The 21,038-nt window shown below is 49.7% G+C and overlaps 1 protein-coding gene across 5 annotated transcripts in view; it reads left to right on the plus strand.

The window, feature by feature from the left end:
• Positions 1-5,867: 5,867 nt before the first annotated feature.
• The window catches only part of CUX2 (cut like homeobox 2), an 82,262-nt gene continuing 67,091 nt past the window's right edge, over positions 5,868-21,038 (plus strand). For 2 of the 5 annotated variants that reach the window (XM_064168964.1, XM_064168966.1), the window contains exon 1: positions 6,340-6,794. Coding sequence is in view for 3 of the 5 variants with exons in the window: in XM_064168965.1 (XP_064025035.1) it covers positions 5,903-5,965 (63 nt within the window). In the remaining 2 variants the exon portion in view is untranslated. Of the gene's footprint in view, positions 5,966-6,339; positions 6,795-15,925; positions 15,941-21,038 lie in introns of those variants that run through there. The other 3 variants (XM_064168965.1, XM_064168968.1, XM_064168967.1) reach the window with 3 other exon arrangements.

Consider the following 21,038-nt stretch of genomic DNA (forward strand, 5'->3'; position numbering starts at 1 on the left):
TGCTGCAGCCGAGGGAAGGGATTTCAAGATGGGTTTTGGGGCCTGTCTGAACAAAAGGGCAGGTGAGAGCTGAGATGCAGAGCTGCGGCAAAGACCAGCCCTGAGCACATGAGCAGGATCAGCCTCGGCATGGATGCTGCCTCCTCCTGCCAAGTTCATTTGGATTCATTGGTCAGCTGAGCCAAATTACCTTAATTTGTGGCATTAAGGAAAAATCCATAAGCATCAGGGAAGTGGTGTGTAGTGGTTTGACTGGACTAGTTCGCTGCAGAGCCACCAGGCTCCATCCATGTCTGTGCTGGGGCATGGCTGGTGGCATGGAGGCAGCCCTGGAGCCATGGAGATTTGCAGAGGTTTGGGTTTTTTTTTTTTCTGGTGTGGTGGTTTGGGGTTCTTTGTTTGTTTGATTGTTGCTTTGTTGTTTGTGGGGGAAGCATAATTTCTTCCTGCCCAGCCTGAAAGAGATCAGACCTTGGTGTTGCCCATGTTGTGGTTGAGGGTGAGATGGTGGCTGAGGGTCTGCAAGGTAGGTCTAGGCAGATCTTTTCTTTTTCCTGCTGTGGATATTGGGGAACTTCTTGGCATCCAGGAAAACCTGAGCAATTTAAATGTGTGTATTGGTACCTGTATGCCTACAGAGCTCTGTAGTGAACAGAAGAGCAGTTGAGATGTGGTTGAAGCCTGTGGATGGTGTCGGGGACTAACCAGCTATCTGTGCCATGTGTTTTACAGGAAAAAGCCTTTCTAATTAATAGGACAGCTCCTCTTGAGCTCCATAAAACACGGAGTCAAAAAGATTTGATTAACCCCAGCTCTTCCACTATGTGAAAGGGACCTGTAAGAAAGATGGGGAGGGACTTCTTAGAAAGGCTTTAGTGATAGAATGGCTTTGACCCGGAAGAGGAGAAATTTAGACTGGATATTAGGAAGATATTAGGGTGGTAAGACACCAGAACATGTTACCCAGCAAGCTTGAAGATGCCCCCTCCCTGGAGGTGTTCAATGCCAGGCTGGAGAGGGCCTTGAGCAACCTGATCTAGTGGAATGTGTCCCTGCCCATGGCAGAGGTCCTGGATCTCGATGCTCTTTGAGGTGCCTTCTGGCCCAAACCATTCCATGACTCTTTTCGAGGCTCATGGTCTGCCTGAGCAAGACCTGTGCCTACACCCCAGCCAAGTCCTGCCCGTGACCATTAATGGGCTCCCTCCCACTCAGGTAGCCTGACAGCATCATGCCAATGACTAGCACCAAGTCTGGACATAGACAGAGCCACTTTTGGGGTGCCCCAATGCCAAGGCTGGCCAAGCAAGACCACGTTGGCATGCTGGGATGCTCTGGAGCCAGCCCTGTGGCTGCTTGCTGCATGCCTTTGCAGCTTCCTCCTGAATATCTCCTGCTCCAGACAATATTTCTTTGTTGTGATCAGATACATTTGACTAAACTAATACATATGTATTCACACCAGTAGGTTCCCATTCAAACCAATGTAAATTACCTCTGACCAATACATTTTCCTGGGAAATCAATGCATTTTAACACAGGATAATATTTATGAAATTGAATTTTTTTTTATTGAAGCTAATGCAATTCTCTTCTATTTTATGCATTTTTATTCAACTAATGCATTTTAAATTAAACCATGGTATATTAACTACAATGGCTGGTGGTACTTACAGTAAGATAATATATGTTGGCTAAAATCAATACATATTCCAAACCTGGAATTTCCAGTTAACAAGGCTATATCAAATATAACAAATGCATGTAGCTACTTAATTTGATGCTTATATACACTGTCTGGTTTATTTGTTTATTGGTAATGATTATTTTTAAAGGGAGAAAGCTTATTAAAGGTGGAAAGATGGATTCCTGCACAGCTCAGGGCTGCAGTTTGAAGCTGCTGGTGGTGGCTGCTTTACTTCCAGTGCTCACTCCAAGGAGGGCAGTGGGGGTGACTGACATGTCCCAGTGCTGGCTAGTCACTGAAACCCATCTCCTTTGCCATGGATAGTCTGCGTTCTTGGCCACATCCTTGTGCCTCAGTTTCCATTGCATGGGGATTTGGGAACATCTTTCCCTTCCCTTGGGCTTGCCCTTGCTCGTCACACTCATCCCACAGCCTCTTTCTGCTGCCTTTAAGAGCTTTTGGAGGGTTTGATCCGTCTCTCATCAGTGTTTAGAAGGTTTTCAGGTTTAGCAGCTTGTTCCAGACAGATTTAATTTAGCAGCTTTTCCTGATTCAGCTCCATTTTCACTCAGAAGGATGGGTCATGGTGACAATGGCCAGGAGCATTTGTCCAGCTCAGGGGTCTAGAGAAGAGCTGCCACCCACAAAACGGAGCCACGGGCCACTAGCCTGAGGATGGGACAGTTGATGAGGACGAGGACAGATGATACCCTCAATTACCGAGCTACTGGCCCATCCCAGGGATGTGCACAGGATGCGCCCCCAGAAGGAGGCAGCTGTCCTGGCCTCCTGAGCCGTGGCATTGATGGGAGAAAGCCATAAATAGCAGCATTATCGTCTGGGTGCACGCCGAACGGCGCCAGAGTTGAGATAATTTGGGTGAAGCAATAAAAGAGGCAAATTAATTAAAGACCATATGCTAATTGTAGGGGGAATGTGCCTGGATAATAAGTAGCTGTGGCAGAAACGCAGATGGTAGAGGGGTGCAGGCACTCTCCCCATGTATTTAACACACACAGGGCACACAGAGGACTGGGGCTGGGCACTGCTCTGTGCATGCCCTGCAAGAGCACAGAGGGGAGAGCTAGGGTGCTGTGCTCTTCACTCCTGTACCCCTTATGTATCCCTCTGTGTCCCTTATTGCCCCACTCGGAGTATCCCCTCGCGGTAACCAGTCACGTCCCTTCTAGAGCCCTTCAGTGCCCCCCAGGGTCCCCCAGCTGGGCCCACGGGCTTCGCTGCTGCTGCCGCAGCTACCGCCAGGTGGCGCCATTGTAGCGGGCGCTCTGCTCAAGCCGCGAGGGGAGAGCGGCGAGAAAAGGCGGTAAAGGAGCAGGGACAGGGACGGCAGGGACAAGAGCTGACAGGAAAGAGAGCGGTGAGCCGGCAATGGGCACTCGTGGCCAAGAAGGCAAATGGTCTCCCGGGGTGCATGAAGAAAAGTGTGGACAGCAGGTTAAGGGAGATCGTTCTGCCTCTCTACTCTGCCCTAGTGAGACCACATCTGGAGTCCTGGGGCCAGTTCTGGGCCCTCCCAGAGACAAGAACTGTTGGAGAGAGTCCAGTGGAAGGTCGAAGATGCTGAGGGGACTGCAGCATCTCTGTGAGGAGGAAAGGCAGAGACACCTGGGGCTGTTTAACCTGGGGAAGAGAGCCTGAAAGGGCATCTTTTCAAGAGCTAAAGGGCCTGGGGCAAGAGGAAGGGGCCAGACTCTTTCCAGTGGTGTCCTGCAAAAGGACAAGGGCACCACCACCATCACCCCTGGCGAGCTTGCCATCACCATCACTGCTGGCGTGTGGCTCTCGCTGCCAACGTGGTCCCCCGGCCACCTCATGGGGCTGAATCACCGCACAAAGGAATTATCATGTGTATCACAAACGGCAGGAAGGCGAGAATAAATTAACGCCTGAAATGGGAGAGTGTTGAAATCTTAACTATTTTTTGTTAAACACGCAGAAAAGCCCCTTCCATATTTTAATTAAAAGCCTTTCAGAAGAGGAGGCAAGGGGCTGCCATTTACAACAGGCTTTTGTCAGGCACACAAAGCAAACCATTCCGGAGACAAACTGATTTATTAACCTGCTCCTCGCAGTGCTCCCCAGGGCCGGTGAGCTCAGAGTGGTGGTGGGGTGGTGGGACCGGGCTCCTCCTGGTCTTCCTGGGGTGCCCTGAGGCCAGAAAGGCAATGCCAGAGGGACACAGGGGCACGCCCCACAGCTCTTTATCCCCCTGTGCACCATGGGGTGCAGACCCTCTTCTCTTCCTTATGTCTCCCATTGATTTACTAATGATTGGACTAAACAGAAACATCCCTCCAAAGCCCACAATTTAATTTGCTCGCCAACGAAGCCAAGTTAGTTTTAGTTCTGATTTATGAGCAGGCTCTTCTGTTCTCTGGGCAGCAGAGTAGGGCAGTGATTTATGGGTGTGAGATCAGCTCTGTGGGCGGCAGGGAGAAGGTCCCCTCACTGGGATCTGTCTCTGATGGTGTCCAGCTGTAGATGCCTGTAGCATCTTGGCTGTGGATGGACAGAGCCACCCCTATTGCCAGTGTAGAGAGCACACCTTGGCATCAGACACTAAGAACTGAAACAAGTGTCACCCCAGCAAAGACTGTTCACCTCACCTAGATATGTTGGCCTATAGATGACCAAATGTCACCCTGTACAATACCTGAGAGAGGGATGGAAACAAATTCCCATAGAGGAATCCTCCCTTGTGCTGCACTCATCCTTTAGAGTCAAAGCAGCACCCACAACTTGTGAGTCTTGAGTGACACTTCAATATCCTCCCCCTGTGAGGAGTGGGGCCTGGCTCACCCCACACTGAGGAGTGGAGCTGAGATGAGGGTTTGTGTCCATGCACAGAGATGTGCATGTGTCTGCATGATGGCTTGTGCTGTTAGCTGCTCTTTTTTATCAGAAATATTAAAACTCTGCACTTGCTTGGTCTGCAAATAACCTGCCTGCAGAATGTACCCCATGGGGCAGCTTGGCCCTTCTCTGCTCGAAAAACAGGTCGTGGTCAGTAGAGCTGGGGTCCCTCTGGTGCAGACATGGAGTGGTTCTGCTGAGCGATTATTGCTTTCCACTGGGGTAAGGAAATATGTGCTCAAAGCCTTTGGGGTGTTGGTGTGGTTGGTGTGACAGGATATGGGGGAGCTTGGGGCAGAAACTATGAAAAGCTTTATTTTTTTGGTCTAGACAGGGAGAAAATGAGGCTGAGAAGAGACCTTCTCACTCTCTACAAGTCCCTGAAAGTTGGAGCAAGGTGTTGGTTGGTCTTTTCTCCCAAGGAATAAGAGACGGGACAAGAGGAAATGCCCTCAAGTTGTGCTGGAGAGATTTAGATTGGATATTAGAAAAAACTTCTTAATTGGAAGTCTTGTCAAGCCCTGGATCAGGCTGCCTAGGGCAGTGGTGAAGTCCCCAGTCCCTGGCGGGGCTTCGAAGCCATGTAGATATGGTGCTGAGGAACATGGTTTGATGATGGCCTGGCAGTGCTGGGCTAATGGTTGGACCAGATAATCTTTAAGATCAATTCCAACCAGAACTCTACATTTCTTCATTGGAGCCCCAGGACTCTGGCTGTGCTCTGTTCTGCTCTTCAAATCGCTTTAATTCAGAGCTCAACTACATGAAGTAATTTAAGTGCCGAAATTCGTTCATTTTCCTGACCATGCTGTGCTGTGTCTGTTTACTGAAGCAATGCCAGGGTCAAAGGTGCCGGATAGGTCAGATTAGGAAAACAAGCCACAAAACAACCTGGAAAAAGTTTAGCTGTCGGTTTGCCTCACTCCTCGGGTGTTGGTAAACCTTCGATTTTTGTATTTTTTTTAAAAAAGGATCACTTGCACCGCGGCTCCTTTGCCGGCAGAGCCCTGCGCGGGGAGCGTGTGTGCGTCCCACGAGCCGCTGGACCAGGTATGTCGCGGGGGAAGCGATGCCGGGGAGTGGACACGGGTGAGATGGGGTGGGAAGCGATGCCTGGGAGTGGATACGGGTGAGATGGGGTGGGAAGCGATACTCGGGGGTAGACACGAGTGAGATGGGATGGGAAGCGATGCCCGGGGGTGGACCCGGGAGCGGGGGGTGTCCCCGCGGAGCTCGGGCGGGGCCGGGCGGCGGGGCCGCCCCCGGCGTTGGAGGCGGCCGTTCCCCTCTGCTCCTGTCCGCGCTGCTCCGCGCCCCTCCGCGCCGCCGGTCTCCCCCAAGATGGCCGCCGACGTGGGATCGATGTTTCGATACCGGACGCGGTTTGATGTCCGCCGGCTCCAGGTTGGTGGCGGCGGCGGGGCTGGAAGTGGGGGGGGGGGGGGGGGGGGGGGGAAGATCCGGGCGGCCGCCCCTAACCCTCCCTCCTTCTCCCCCCTTCGCTCCCTCCCTCCATCCCTCCTTCCCTCCGCCCTTCCTCCCCTTCCCCATCGATAGGTATCAGAAATTGATCCCCGCCGCCGCCGCTCTTTGTTCGGCACCGCCCGGGAGCATGGAGCAGCGCTAGCGGCAATGGAACCGCGCCGCCCCGGCCCCCGCCCCGCCGCCCCCGAGGTGACAGCGGGGCCGGGGGGACGGCCGCCGCTCCGCCCCGGCGGGAGGGAGGGAGGAAGAGGAGGAAGAGGAGGGAGAGGGAGGGAAGTTCGGCGGGATGAAGTTGCGGGGAGCGCGGCCCCCCGCGCCGCTCCGCCAAGTTTCTTGCGCTCCCCAGCCCGGAGCTGCCCGCGGGTTGTAAAGTGTCCCCGGTGTGTGTCCCCCGCCTCCTCCCCGCTTCCCGGTAGCGGCTCTGTAATTGCATCATGTTCGGAGCCGGGAGGGCAGAGACTGTTCGCTGAGCCGATGGCTGCGCGGTAGCCCGGGGGATGGCGGAGCGGGGCTGCCCGGAGCCCCGCCGCGCTCCCATTGTTAGTCGGGGCCGGGGCTTTGCGGGGCCAGTACCGGTGCTCAGGCAGCCCTAAAGGCGATGGGCAGCAACTGGCAGCTGGCCGGGGTGAGGGCTGGGTACCGGCGCTGGGACCTGTGATGGATGCGGAGGGAGAGAGATCTTTTGTGGCTCTGGGCAGGTCACGGATGCCGTATCCCGCTGTAGTGCCCTCGGTCCGTGAAATTACCGGTAAGTCCTTTGTTAACGTATCCGAGAGGAAGGTTCGCCAGGGGATGCTGACAGCCTGTGACCTTAAATAGGCACCTCTGTAGCGGGGAGGAGGATAATTAACACAATAGCTCTCCCAACATAATGGGATGAAACCCAACCTGGATCTCCTACAAAAGCCGAAACGCTCATTTACATGGATATTAAATGGGTTTATCCCTGTAGGATATTACAGAGTTTAAAATGCAGCATGCTTCGTCGGGGAGTAAACAAATTGAAATGCGATTTATGAGGCTTCGCTCCCCTATCAACAGTTCCAGCATTTAATACATTTTGGCTTTTAAGCAGATTACGTGCTACATCTGCGCTACGCGACCCTAAAAGTATCGCAGGTACCGCGTCCGGTCGGCTCACCACGACTGCTCCTTTATGGCATTGTGGTGGGAAAGGTTTCGCGGCTCCGGGTGCTTCGGCTACGAAAGCGTTTCTCGCCACGTCGCGCTAACGACTTTTCTTGGGTGCACGCAGACCTTTATTTAAAGGCAAATATTGGCAGCTACTTTTGCGTGGAGGGCTGGGAGGTAGGCTGGGAGGTGGGCAGCTCTCCGCCGCCGCCGTTCTGCATGACTGGGTGGTTGTGGCTGGAGCTGGAGAGGGAGCGGTGGGGATTGACTTCTGTCCAGGCAGCAGTTCTGCCGCCTCACTGGGACCACGGTGAGAAAGGTGACCTTGTGCCAGCTTGGCCTAATGCCCCCTATTAAAAAAAAACACAAAACCAACAAAAAAATCCCAAACCAAAAACCGACAAAGCAAAAGAAAAAAAAAAAAAAAGGAAAAAAAAAAAAAGAAAGAAAGGAAACAATCCATTTATTATTCTTCCAAGAGCTTTTTCCTTGTTCTCCCCTCCCACCCCCTTTCCTTTTTCTTTCATGCATCTGAGCAGCTCTGCTGGCCTGGGGCTGGCTGGGAATGGCAGAGTTTGAGCAACCCTGATGAATGGTGGGCATATGTAAAACATGTAGATAAGGTGCTGCGTGGCAGTGCCATGATCAAAACGGTGTTGAGCCTTTTTACAGCAAATAGTCTCGGAAATGAGAAGAGATAAAATTCCATCCGAGATAATGCCAGACATATTTCACTGGGTTACGAGATTGCTTTATTGTGTACATCACTAAATGCAGTATTTTTTTACAGCTTTCTTGTGTGTGATAGTCATAGCGGGACTCGTACCTTTATGGGGGTTTTGTGGTTTAATTTGCTCTGGGTTTATCATGTTCTGGTTGGAATTGTGTGGATCGCACACTCCCAAGAGCTGGATGCTGCTTTCAATCTGACCCATTCTGTATTGAAACGGGGGAGGCGGGAGGGGGGGAGGGAAAGGCAAGAGTTGAGCTGTGGATTTGGGATAATAAATACAACCGTGAGCGAGGGGAGAGAGACCAATTATAGCCATCTTTTATAGATGTCTTCACATCTCATTATGCAGATGAGCTCTGGCTATATGGCTCCAGTGTTTGCTTCGTCAAATAAAATGCTCTTCATTTTATTTCCCGTAATGCAAATGCTCGTGCCGTGCCAGTGCAGAGTTGGGCAGAAACTTCAGCAGGAGCCTCAGAGCATGGTGTGGTTGATGAAATGTTGGTGGTTTGTTTTTTTTTTTTTTTTTTTTTTTTTTGCTATTTGAAGTTTAGAGGAGGAGGGGAAAAAAAAACCCAAACAAAAAAACCCAAACCACAACCCAACACTGTGGATGTGATTAAAATATTATAACCTTATGATATTCTGAAGTGCATAAATTTTACATATCAGCTACAGAGAGAGTTTAGACATCCATTAAATGATATGACAGCTTGACTTATCTAAATGTGCTATCATTTAACAATGTGTCAAAATTCTTCTTTATATAGACGACAGCAGTAAATAAGCTATCAGTCCTCCTTGCTGAGGCTTAATTCCTGGAGCTTGAACTAATAAACTCCACTGCACTCTTGTGGAGCAGCCCATGGGCGGAATAACCTCAGGAGGAGGCCATGGTGCTTTTGGGGCTATGATCTTCACCTCTGCAAACTTCCAGTGTCTGTGTGGGGTTTTTTGGCTCTTACAGAGAGACCAGTGGGATCTTCCAGTTTCCTCCAGCACCCAATGCTGTCTATTCCCATCACAGCTTTGCAGAGGTGGGACGGTGCTCATGATCATTGTGCCTCAGGGGAAGAGATGGGTGTCCAGGGATGCTCATCTCAGGGATATTCCATCTTTTCAAGCTGAAATCTTAGGATTTGTGCAAGTGCAGCCCATGCCTGGGGCTGGCTGAGGAGTGTTGTGAGGTTGTGACCATGGTTTGTGCTTTTCAGTGGCTCCAGTTGCTCCCTAGTTCTCAAGGTGCACGGGACTGTGGGCTCCTGTTTAATATGAACTCAGGAGCCAGTGGCACTGATAAAGCCTGGTTTTCTGCAGATGTCCATCTCATGGTTGAGTTATCTGGTATCTGACAGTTGTGTGCTCTCCCTGTGAGCCTCTCAATGAGTAGGGTCTTTGTGATGGTTCCCTTTATGTGGATTCTCCACTGTCTCCTATTGTGGCTGTGCTCTGTACCCCATCCCTTGGCAGGGATGCCAGTGATGTTTCTTTCACTCACCACAGAGCTCTGCGTCCTTTGAAATCTGGGGCTGTGGCAGCCAGAAATATTTGTCCCTTCCATATGCCACCAAGGTGGTTCTGCCGAACTGACCACCTGTTAAAACCTTAGCAACTGGGGGACTTGTATCTCTGGATATCACCATCACTGACCACCTTGTCTTGTCCTTTTCTTGCACACTTCCACCACAGCTCCCTTCTTGGGACAGACCGAGGTGCACCATCTATCCTCCATCCAACTGTTCCCAACGAAATCCTTCATTAGAAGCAAATATTTGATATTCCTAGTATTTCTACCTGATTTAAAGGGGACAACAGGATGGCCCATGTTCCTGGTCCCACCTGCTGTTGAATCAATGTTTTGCATTGGCAGAAAGTCAGATCACGAAGTTCCTGAAGTGAAACGTGGTGGTTTTTTTTTTTTCTTGTGGCTGAATAATTGAGATGCTGCCAGACAAGAAGAGAGCTGCAGAAAATGAGAGTTTATCTTTAGCTCTACAGCTCTCACTTTAGAAACTGGTGACCCCAATTCCAGCCTGAAGAGTGACTTCTTCCCTAATTAATAAATCCATTAATTAATTGTGTGCGTGCTTCAGCCCATTAGAGATGTACGTGCTGGCCTCCTGATCCAGTTTAGTGGATTGTCTCTGTGGCCTTGGAGAGGAGGGGGTGGAAAAAAAGGGATTGTGACCAAGAGGCAAATGGGGGTCAGGCATGGAAATATAATTTGATTCTGTGTGAGCAGAGGGAGGGAGATTAGCTCTGCCACCTCCTGCTGGGTTATCCAGCTTGGAGATGGGCATGTAGGTGAACTGTATGGTTAACTTGGTGCAGGTGAACTGGCTTTAGCAGAGGAGCTGAACTTCAGAGGTCCCTTCCATCTTCTACCATTCTTCGGTCCTGTGGGGACAGCAAACAGAGCGCTTGGGGCTGCTGTGCACCAAAATGGGGGGAACATGTAGTGGGGACAGTCATGGGATGGAGGCAGCTGCCTGCTGCCCTCAACTTGGTCAACCTGGAAGGTGGAGTAACCTCTTCCATCAATGCACCGTGTGGCTCAATGGCAAGAGAGGAGCCATTTGATTGAGGTCCCTGGACAGTGTCATCACCTCCTGTGGCTGTGAGTTTGGCAGGGCTCAGCAGCACTTCTGTGCTGCAGGTGGAGCTGAATGTTAAAGTGTTTGGTGATCTGAATTATTATTTATGACCAGATTAAGCAAACAGCACACTCCCAGCCTGTGAGTCCTTTAGGAGGCACTTGCTTAACTAGATAACCTCAGCGGAGCATGCAGAACTCACTATTCATCTCCCTCCATATGTTGGCACAGGAGCTGCTCCCTTCAGTTAATTTTTCTTTCTGTCTACAGAGGCTTCAAATAAAAATGCAGGCATAATTGTAGTGTGCACCAGTCCCAGAGCTACTGTTTTCTCTGCTGAATGAAAAGTTAACTGCTGGCAGAAGAAACACCATCTTTAAATGCAGAAGGCTTTGCTTGCTTATGGATTTGGGGGCTGGTGGCCCGTCTGCTCCCTTACTTTCCCCTCCTGTTGTTGTTGGTTGGAGAAAAGCAGCCTATTTGGCTTCCCAGGGTGGCTTCACATCCCACGAGATAGCAACAATGTGCTCATCTCCTCTCTTGGGTGCTGGTGTAAGCATGGTGCTGTTCAGCCCTGGCTGTGGGAATTCCCATGTCTTGGATTTCAAGGAATTATCCCGGGAGCTGCCTGCACAACATTGCAAATTGAAAATGCAGGGCCATTGTTTGCAGGGAGGGAGCTGCAGCATTCTGCTCCTCAACAGCTTGCCTTGAGATGAAGTGAATTTGAGGTTCTAAAGCCACGGTGTGTGCTCCCCCACTGCCAGACCTCAAGGTGGAAACCCCACTGCAGCTCACTCACTGCGCTGAAGGACTAAGAAATTCTGTCTCAGATTGGAAAAGGCACATTAAAGGCATCCATCTGCCCCAAAAAAATCTTGGGTGAAGTTTCTCAGAACATTTTGTGCCATCCTGCTCCTATTACCGAAAGATGTAATTCCCCAACTTGGGAGATAATAAGCAGGTATTGACTTCTGCTGGGGTCATTATCAAGATTTATTCAGTCAATATGGCTTCCTGGGTCAATAAATCTTGAGGTTGATAAAGGAGGAATATATACTTGCAGACTTTATTAAAGTTTTCCCCTTTCGTAACACTTTCTTGTGAGTGTTGCATTAGGATCTATGACTGAGTTTCCTTTGATTGCCCTTTCCCCCCTCCCTGCTTTCCTGCAGTTTTTAGTGTGTCTTGCCAAGACAGCAAAATCTGGGAATCAGGATTCAGTCCTGTGCCAGGTTGGGCTCTGTCAGGATCGTTGCCTTGCTAAGATTTCCTTCTCTTGGCTTGGTTTTGGAAATGTAGTGGGGGGCTGTGGATTTGCAGGTGCCTCACCCTTGATGGGTGGAGAGCCTACTGCAAAATTGTTCAATCACGTTCCCTTTCCATCTCTAATTTAGGATGAAGTGAAACAGCTCCAGCACTTGAGCTCTGTTCCAGCACCAGCTTGCTTCCTTGGGTAATGGCTTTGTACCTCAGTTTCCCCATTCCTGGGGCACAAGGGATGGACTATTCTTGCAAAGCAGAATTTTGGGGTGAATCACTCCAAAAAGGCTCCTGGCAGCATCGTGGTGGCTGTATCTATGCCCTGGGTGTATACCTATGTGCTTGTCTATCATCTCCTGTAGTGCAAAGCCCTCGGTAGAGCTGTGTGTGCCATTTCAGGTGTCCACGTGGAGTATCTTGGGGAGCATCTCTGCAAAGAGGTCTCGGCCATATCAGTGCAGTGAAGAACTCTCTCTTGAAGCCAGCAGGCTGCTAGCCATGGTGGGAGGGGTGATCAGAAAATCTTACCAAAAGGTGTGGAAAGCCAAAGTGCTCATTATTTACTGCAGAGCTTCTTAATGAACTGAGGTGCACGAGCACTCAGTCTTCCTGGGTCAGCCTCAGCCAGTGCCGGCAGATCCCATCTGGAGTTCATAGAATCACTGAATAACAAGAAAGGAACCTTTGGAGATCGTCCAGTCCCACCCCTCTGCGCAAGCAGGGTCGCTCACAGTAGGTTGCACTGGATCACAATGTCCAAGTGGGTTTGGAATCCCTCCAGAGAGGGAGACTTCACAATCCCTCTGGGCAGTCTGCTCCATGGCTCCAGCACCCTAACAGCAAAGAGTTTTTTCCACCTGTTCAGATGGAATCTTTTGGGTTCCAGTTTGCACTCATTGCCCCTTGTCCTGTCCCTGGACACCACTACAAAGCATCTGCTCCATCCTTTTGAGCCCTACCTTTTAGATATTAATCAGCACTGAGAAGATTGCTGGGACAGCCCTTCCCAAGGAGGGCAATAACTGCTCACCTCGGGCTTGCAAGCAGGAACCTTGCTGGAAGAACAGCATGTGTTGATGATCTCCTTCAATTTCATCTGTATATTTACTGTGACTTATTTTGGCCGTTTCTCCTGGAGATTTGCTCTGCAGTATTCCCACAAACGATGAATTTTTTTCGTCCAAGTCGAGCTCCTTGATTTCATGCAGCTGAACATACACCAACACCTCCTTCCAAAATGGTTTCAGTGCTTTATATATAAATATATATTTTTTTTCCTCTTTAATATGGCCTTGCTGTGTAATTATTTTTTTTTTGACTGCTTTGGTGTAGCACTTAATGATTTCCCCAAAGCTGCAACAGGACCCTGGAGTATTGATTTAGCTGCAGTTTAAGCGACTCACTGCTAACGCGTGGCCGTTTTAATATTAATTGCTCGGTGTGTGTGTGCGCCTGGGCTGGTTCTTCTGCAACACAGATTCCTTAAAAAAGGGGGAAAAAAAATAACCAAACAAGAAAAAGAAAAAGAAAAGCAAAGAAAAAAGTAAATAACCGATTTGAACCCTGTGTAAATATTCCTCTGGTGGGAGCTGGGCCGTGCGTCAGCCGCTCCGAGCGCGCTGCCGTTGCCTTTGGTAACGCTCCTGCGGTTTTACACCGAAGTCAGGACCTGGGGCATCCTTTGTTTTCTTCCGTGGGGATAACATAATAAAGAATTACCTGGCGCTGGCAGCGGGGCTTGTAATGTGCGGTGTAAGCAGAGCCGCTGCTCGGCGCCGGGGCCGCGCCGTTATTGCCGAGCCTGGCTGCAGAGGACATTTATTCTTTATTAATCACGCCGATGCGGAGAGCTGCCTTCGTCTGCGGCTCTCCGAGCGCTTTGCAAACATTGCTTCATCCCTCCGAGCTGGGTAAATGATTACCTGCCTTGTCCCGACGGGTTTTAAGCCAAGGGGGAAGCGGTGGGGGCCAGTGGCGCAGCCAGGGAGTGAGGGGCTCTGCCTCTGCAGGGAAAAGGTTTGAGGGAGTCGCGTTGGTAAGTCCCTGGTGCTGACATTGAATAATCCTCAGTATCAAGGCCAGGCTGGATGAGGCTTTGAGCAATGCAGTCTAGTGGAGGATGTTCCTGCTTGTGTTGTATGGGGAGGGTTTGAAGTAGATGATTTTTAAGGTCCCTTCCAACCTAAACCATCCTACAAATCTATGAATCAACACAGGCTGGGGATAAAGGGTTGGAGAGCAGTTTGATACCTCCGTGATACAGAGGGATTGAATGCACCCTCAGCAGGTTTGCAGGTGACACCAAGATGAGTGGTGTGGCTGACATACCTGAGGGACGAGATCCATCCAGAGAGACCTGGACAAGCTTGAGAAACAAGATCCTGTGAACCTCATGAGGTTCAATAAGACTGTGAGATCCTGCATCTGGGTCAGGGCAATTATTGGTATCAACCCAGGCTGGCAGATGAAGGGCTGGAGACCAGCCCTGTGGAGAAGAGAATAAGGGTACTCGTGGGTGAAAAGCTGGCAGAAGCTGGTAATATATTCTCACAGCCCAGACTCAACCCTGTCCTGGGCTGTATCCCCTGCAGCATGGGCAAGCAGGTGGAGGAAAGGGATTCTGACCCATTGCTCTGCTGAGAGCCCACCTGCAGTCTGGGGCCAGCTCTGGAGTCTTTGGCACAGGAGAGACAGGGACTTGTTGGAGCAGGGCCAAGGGAGGCCATAGCAGTGATGTGGGGGCTGGAAGAGAAGGCCAGGCTGAAAGAGCTGGGATTGTCTGGCCTGGAGAAGAGAAGGTTCCAGGGAGACTTTCTTGTGGCCTTTCAGTACTTAAGAAAGTAAGAAATCTGGGGACAGACTTTCTGGCAGGACTTGTTGTGACAGCAAAAGGGGTGGTGGCCATCCAGACCCAGCAGCTTTGCCCACTGTTCTCAGCTGGGTGCATGCTGATCCCAACCAGCCCCCAACACCAGTCCTGGCAGAGCTGGAGGTTGACGGGTGCCTGGGGCTTGTGGGTGCCCAGCCTGGGGCTCAGCTCCCGCATGTGTCTTGGCATCCAGGACGGTGTCGGCCGTCCAGAGGCAGAAGCTTTGCCCGCTCCATTCTCAGCTGGGTGCATGCTGATCCCAACCAGCCCCCAACACCAGTCCTGGCAGAGCTGGAGGTTGATGTGTGCTTGGGGCCTGTGGGTGCCCAGGGCTGATGTGACCTAGCCTGAGGCTCAGCTCCCACACGTGTCCTGGCATCCAGGACGGTGTCGGCCGTCCGGAGGCAGCAGCTTTGCCCGCTCCATTCTCAGCTGGGCACACGCCGCAGAGGTAGTGTCTCCTGCCACCGCACTTTCCTTTCAAATAAAAGCAGCTAATTAACATTATTCTTTAATTATTGCCTTTATCAACAAGGGGTCTGGTTTATACCAGCAGGATAGTCGCTTTCCCTTCCACTACCCAAGTGAATGCTTCAATTCCTGTTGCTTTTGAAATGAATTTGATGTCATCTGCCCATTGTCACTTAATGGGGACACTTGGGTAATGATTGCGCGCTCTAGCCCTGTTAGCAGCACTGCGAGCGTGTAATTTAGCCCCTTAGGCAACGGTACTTTTGAAATCTCTGGATAGTTTTGAACTCTCAGTTCTTAATTAAATATGCAATTTTTCACGGTAACCAGGTTAATTCTTTTGTGTTGTGTTGTAATACTGTTAGGAATTTTCATAGTTCTTATTAAACATTATTCAGGCATTGTGAATTCCATAATTAAAAAAAATGAAAAGAACAAAGCTTGATTCACTTCTTTCTTTTCCCTGGCTAATTTATCAAATGAATTTTGCAAATTTTTCTTTTTCTCCCCAGACGGCGTGCCAAGTGTTTTAAAGGGGAAGGATTTAATTGCTCTGTAGGGATTGGTTGGTTATGAAGGATTTGGCTGTTTGATTAGTAAACCCTACTGGGAATGGTTTAATGCTCCATGATCTTAAAAATTGTCTGATTGTTGGGCTCTCCAAGGATGTTTTCTCTTTTTCTTTCTGTGCAGCAACAGCTTCGCGCAAGTGTGATTATTAGATAGTGAGGAGGCAGCAGAGGAGTAGATGGTTGGTAGTGGGTGAACCTGCCTGCCTCAGCAGCACCAAGGGAGCTGCCGTGGCCCCTGGAGTGATGGTGAGGGTGATAATGGTGAGAGAAACCAGTGGTTGTTAATGTGCATCCCTGCAAATTACTGACTGCACCAGGATTGGGCTCTTCCTGGGCTGGATCCTGTGCTTAGATTCTCTTCTAAGACTCAATCCCTCATATCTACCTTGTAATAGAATGAAATTATGCAGAATATCTGATTTACCAAGAGACAAACCCTGCTGTGCTATCCATGTCTGAATCACTCTGGTATCCCACAGGGCAGCATCTCTGTGCAGATGCTAAAGTGCATGGGGAAGTCTTGATGTGAGACCTGGGATGCTGAAGTGCATGGGGAAGAGTCACTGGGAGAACTGGGATGCTAAAGTGCATGAGGAGGTCTCGCTGGGTGACGTGGAATGCTGAAGTGCACAGGGAGATCCTGCTGGGAGAACTGGGATGCTAAAGTGCATGAGGAGGTCTCACTGGGTGACGTGGCATGCTGAAGTGCACAGGGAGATCCTGCTGGGAGAACTGGGATGCTAAAGTACATGAGGAGGTCTCAGTGGGGGACGTCCATGGAGCCCCAGAGCCAGGCAGGTAGGACCATGCAAAATGAGAGGTGTAGAGCTGCTGTACCTGGGGCTTTAATCCAGGTACCCCATGGTGTGGGGACTTGCAAAGCCCCAGTCCAGGAATTCCATAGGCGATCAACCTGCTCTGGCAGCAGGGCCTGGAAATGTCCAGCCAGAAGCCTTTAACCAGAGAAGCTTTACAAAAAGGGACAGGGGGGAAGCACAAAAATTTTCTGCCTGGTGAGTTTGGTACCCACTGCCCAGTTGTTGCTGCTCTATTATTTCCCCCACCCCTGCATGAGAGCAGGTTGAGCTCTGCCCTCACCCCCCTGGCCCCGACGCCTTCAGCAGAGATTGGGATCCAAAATCAATGGAGGTGACGCTGGCACACTGACGTCAGGGCCATGGGGACGGGCTGTGACACTTTGGTATGCCAGGGAGAGCGTGGTTCTCCAAAATCCCTGCTGGGGATGAGCTCAACATTGCCTCCAGGGCTGCTGGCAAGCTTCCCTTAGGTGCTGCTCCTGCCAGTGGTGCTCTGGGTTCTTTTTGAAATATTTTTGGACTTATATGGGAGGGGGGAGAAAAGTCAATATCTGATATTTTCAGTCATACCATGCCAGCTGGGGGCCCACTGAGGTTGTGGGATGAAGGATAGTGGCAGGCTCTTCCCAGTGTCTTGCTGGTACCAATTGTTTATTTTTCTTTTGGGGTGGGAGAGGACAGGAGAGGTTTTACCTCCCACTCAATGCGTGGAGCATCCCCAAGAGGTGCTGCTTGCTAGGAGGATCGATTGCGGCTGGGCTATGTGGAGGCTCCCCAGAGGTTATTTGGGCTTTAAGGAGAGGTCAGAGAGTCATTAAACTTATAAATATATTACGATTTAAGAGAAGAGCTATTGTTGTCTTCAAGCTTGGTTTATCTGGCGCCAGTTTTTCCCCTTTCTGGTTCAAACCTTTATGCTGAGTGGATCAACCAGCAGCTGATTAACCAGACCAGTTGATCTACCCCAAAATATCTTGGGGTAGAAAACAAAGCATTCAGCAATATTGGACAAGGGCTCTTTGCTCCAAAAAGCATCCAACCCTACACTTAGAGACTACCACTCCCCTCAGAACTTTGATTTCAGGTTTGGGGAACCAAGTGATGCTGCTGTGGCTCAGCTGGGGGCAATCTCAACTTCCTCTGGATGCCTGCACTGGTGTGGGGTTGGAGCCTGTGCAGGTCTCCTCTGCATGTCTGCTTTTGGGTGAACAGGATTTTTTTGTGGGAGGAATGAGTCAGCAGCATGGAAGTGCCCAGGCTCAACACTGCAGCCTTGGCAGAGTCTGCAGTAGCCTGCAGAATCTGCATGGACCACAGGCCTGATCTGTGCCAAACAGATATTCCCTGGATGTGGTGTGACCAAGAAGGAATGTCACCAGCTCATAAAGCAAGATCCAAGAGGCAGCCTGCAGAGTTGTGCTGCCCATCAGCACAATCAAACCCTCAAGATGTCTCCGTCAGTATGTTGAGCAGCACGGGTGAAGAATGCAAGCAGGGCTTAAAAATAATGATTAAAATGAAAAAAGCATCCAGATTTCTCCCCCAGTTTCCTTGTTTCTCTGAAATACTTGTTCCCAGAAATACTGGGCTACAGCTAAAGCAGGGATGCAAACTGTTTGCTCTATGGAATACTTTGTTCATTTTTTGGACAAGAAGGGCATTGAGGTGCTGCAGTGTCCACAGAAGGGCACTGAAGCTGGTGAAGGGTCTAGAGAGCAAATATGATGGGGAGTGGCTGAGGGATTGTTCATCCTGGAGAAAAAACAACTCAGAGTGAGACCTTCTGCCTCTCTACAGCTCCCTGAAATGAAGTTGGAGCCAGGTGGGGATTGGTCTCTTCTTGCAAGTAACAAGTGATGGGACAAGACAAAACAGTCTCAAGTTGTGCCAGGGAAAGTTTAGTTTGCATATTGGGAAAAATTTCTTCCTCCAAAGGGCCATCAAGCCCCAAACCAGGCTGCTCAGGCCCATGGTGAAATCCCTGTCCCTGGAGTGATTGAAAAGCTGTGTAGGTGTGGTGCTGAGGGGCACGGCTTAGTGGTGACTTGGCAGTGCTGGGTTAATGGTTAGACTTGATGATCTTAAAGGTCTCTTCCAAACAAAATGATTCTGTGATTCAATGAGTTTTGCTCTGCAACGATGACCCAGAGCTTGGGCAGAGACTGGCTGTGCCCACAGGGCTGCCCAGGCCCTGTAGAGCTGACAGCATGGGGCTGCTCCCTGTGGTGCTGTGCTGAATCCAGAAAGTCATTAAAAGAAAAAAGAAAAAAAAAAAAGGAAGAAAACCAACAACAGAAAAAAAGGAGTAGGCATTAGCAAGGCAAAGGCAAGCAGACGCCAGTAATGTATTCCCAGGCATGACACAGAGTGGCAGCATGTCGTGAACCTCATCCCTGGGGACCCTTGGGTCTGTGATATTGGCTTTAACCCCCACCGGCTCCGGTCGAGGCGTAAATTCATCAGGCTTACTGGTATTGCTCTTGGACTACTGAATAATTTACAGTTGCAGAGCCCAGCCAGGTTCAGGTCATCGGGGTTCATGGGTTAATAACAGGTTTGGTTTTTGTTGTCAGCAGCTGCCTTGATAACATATGAAAGAATCCTATTCTGTTGATTAGATTTTGAAATGGATCAATTTTTAATCAGCAGAACATCTGACTCACTCAATAAGAGGAGTGTGGTGGAGACAGGACGAGGGGCTCGTTATTTACAGGATTGTTTGTTTTAACTCATACGCAAATCCTCCCTGGGAATGGAGCCTGGCCCCTGCCTTCCCTCGCCCTGACTCTCCCAAAATGCATCCTTGGGATTATCTGCAGCCTCGTGCCAGGTGTTTGATTCATCCACTGATTGGGGTAGGAAATCCATGATGATGGTTTAGAGGTCTGAGGGCATGCTGTAGCTTGGATTGAGCTATCGCTTGTTATCGATGGGAAAACATTTGCTTACCAAAATCTCCCAATCTTAGCTAGAGAAGCACCTTGGGGGTGCTTATGTTGCCCCTTCCCAAGCATCCCTTAAGGGAGTTGCCCTCTCTGGGCAGCACCAAGAAGCACCTTCAAAAGGAGCTGATGGGTTCTGGGAGAGCAGGGGACAAACTCCAGTGGGATGTAGAGAGGTCCTGGACAAATAGTTTATTTACCCTGTAGAAAAGAAGACTTCAAGGAAACCTTTCTGTGGCCTTCTAGGACCTATAAGAAAGACAAGGACAGACATCTTAGCAGGGGTTGTGACAGTTGTCCTGTTGTGACAGGACAGGGGCTATTGGTTTAAACTAAAAGAGGGAGATTCAGATTAGAGAGGAGGAAGAACTTTTTTCTGTGGAGGGTGATATTCTTTGTGTGGGTGCAAAGTTTCAGAGGGAACAACATCAAATTCACCATTCTGGATTCCCTTTAACAGTTAAATAGCAGGTAGGGACCTGGGCAGATACTTCCACTGTATTTTAATTGTTTTTCATTACTTGGGGCATAAAAGGCATCCCAGACTTGACATACTGCATTGCCTCTTGCTAACTACATGCCTTTCTTTCTATAAAGCAATTCATTAAACACAGGGGGTTTTCCTAAATGGAACGAACCCAGTGGGTCAACATTTAGACTTGAAGCAAAGATAATAACAGGACTCCCTAAAAACAAAACTCTGAGTTATTTTTGTTTGTTTGTTTTTTAAACAGTAAAGGTGAAAGTTTTGTAAATATGACTTTGGGAAGAGAGCCACTGGGGTAGGGATGACTCCATGGTGGCTGGCTGGGCATGGTCTGTTGCTGGCAGGTATTGATATAGATAAGAACCAATAGTAATTTGCATGGTTTTGCCCTGGGTGCTTTGGGATTTTACTTTTAAAACTTGTGCCTTCTGGCAGTCTCCTTAACCTAAATAAATATTGTCCCTCTTGCCACAGATCAATTAAGATCGTGACTTGGAGGGGTGTATGTGTTGCTCCTGACAGGGCTTTTTTCTTCTCTATATTTTCTTGAAAGAGTTGCCTCTTCTTTAAGTCTGAGTGCATTGATGAATTTATACATCTAGGGATTTTGCTGGTTGAATGAGTTGGTGGTTTAACCAGTGGGAAAAGCATGCTCTGGCATCGGAGATGCTGGTGGTCTGAGTTCCCTGGTCTTGCTGGGTGCTGTAGTATATTCCAGCCCTGCATGAGCACACATGTTCCTTGTGTTTCATAGAATCTCAGCATGGTGGGCATTGAAAGGGACCCATCTAGTCCAACACCCCTGCTAAAGTAGGTTGCCCAGAATCACAATGTCCAGGTGGGTTTGAAATCCTTTCAGAGGAGACTCCACAACCTCTCTGGGCAGCCTGCTCCAGGGCTCCAGCATCCTCAAAGCAAAGACGTTTTTCCTTCTGTTCAGATACAACCCCTGTTTGTGCCCACTGCCCCTTGCCCTGTTGCTGGACATCACTGAAAAAAGTCTGGCCCCATCCTCTTGCCCCCTGTCCTTTAGATATTGATGCTCAGTCTACTTTTCTGCAGGCTGTTGTTTGTTGACCTTTGGCCACAACCAGCCGCGTTTTGAGGTCTCC

This window comes from Pogoniulus pusillus, chromosome 30, assembly GCF_015220805.1.
Source record: "Pogoniulus pusillus isolate bPogPus1 chromosome 30, bPogPus1.pri, whole genome shotgun sequence".
Classification (NCBI taxonomy): Eukaryota; Metazoa; Chordata; class Aves; order Piciformes; family Lybiidae; genus Pogoniulus; species Pogoniulus pusillus.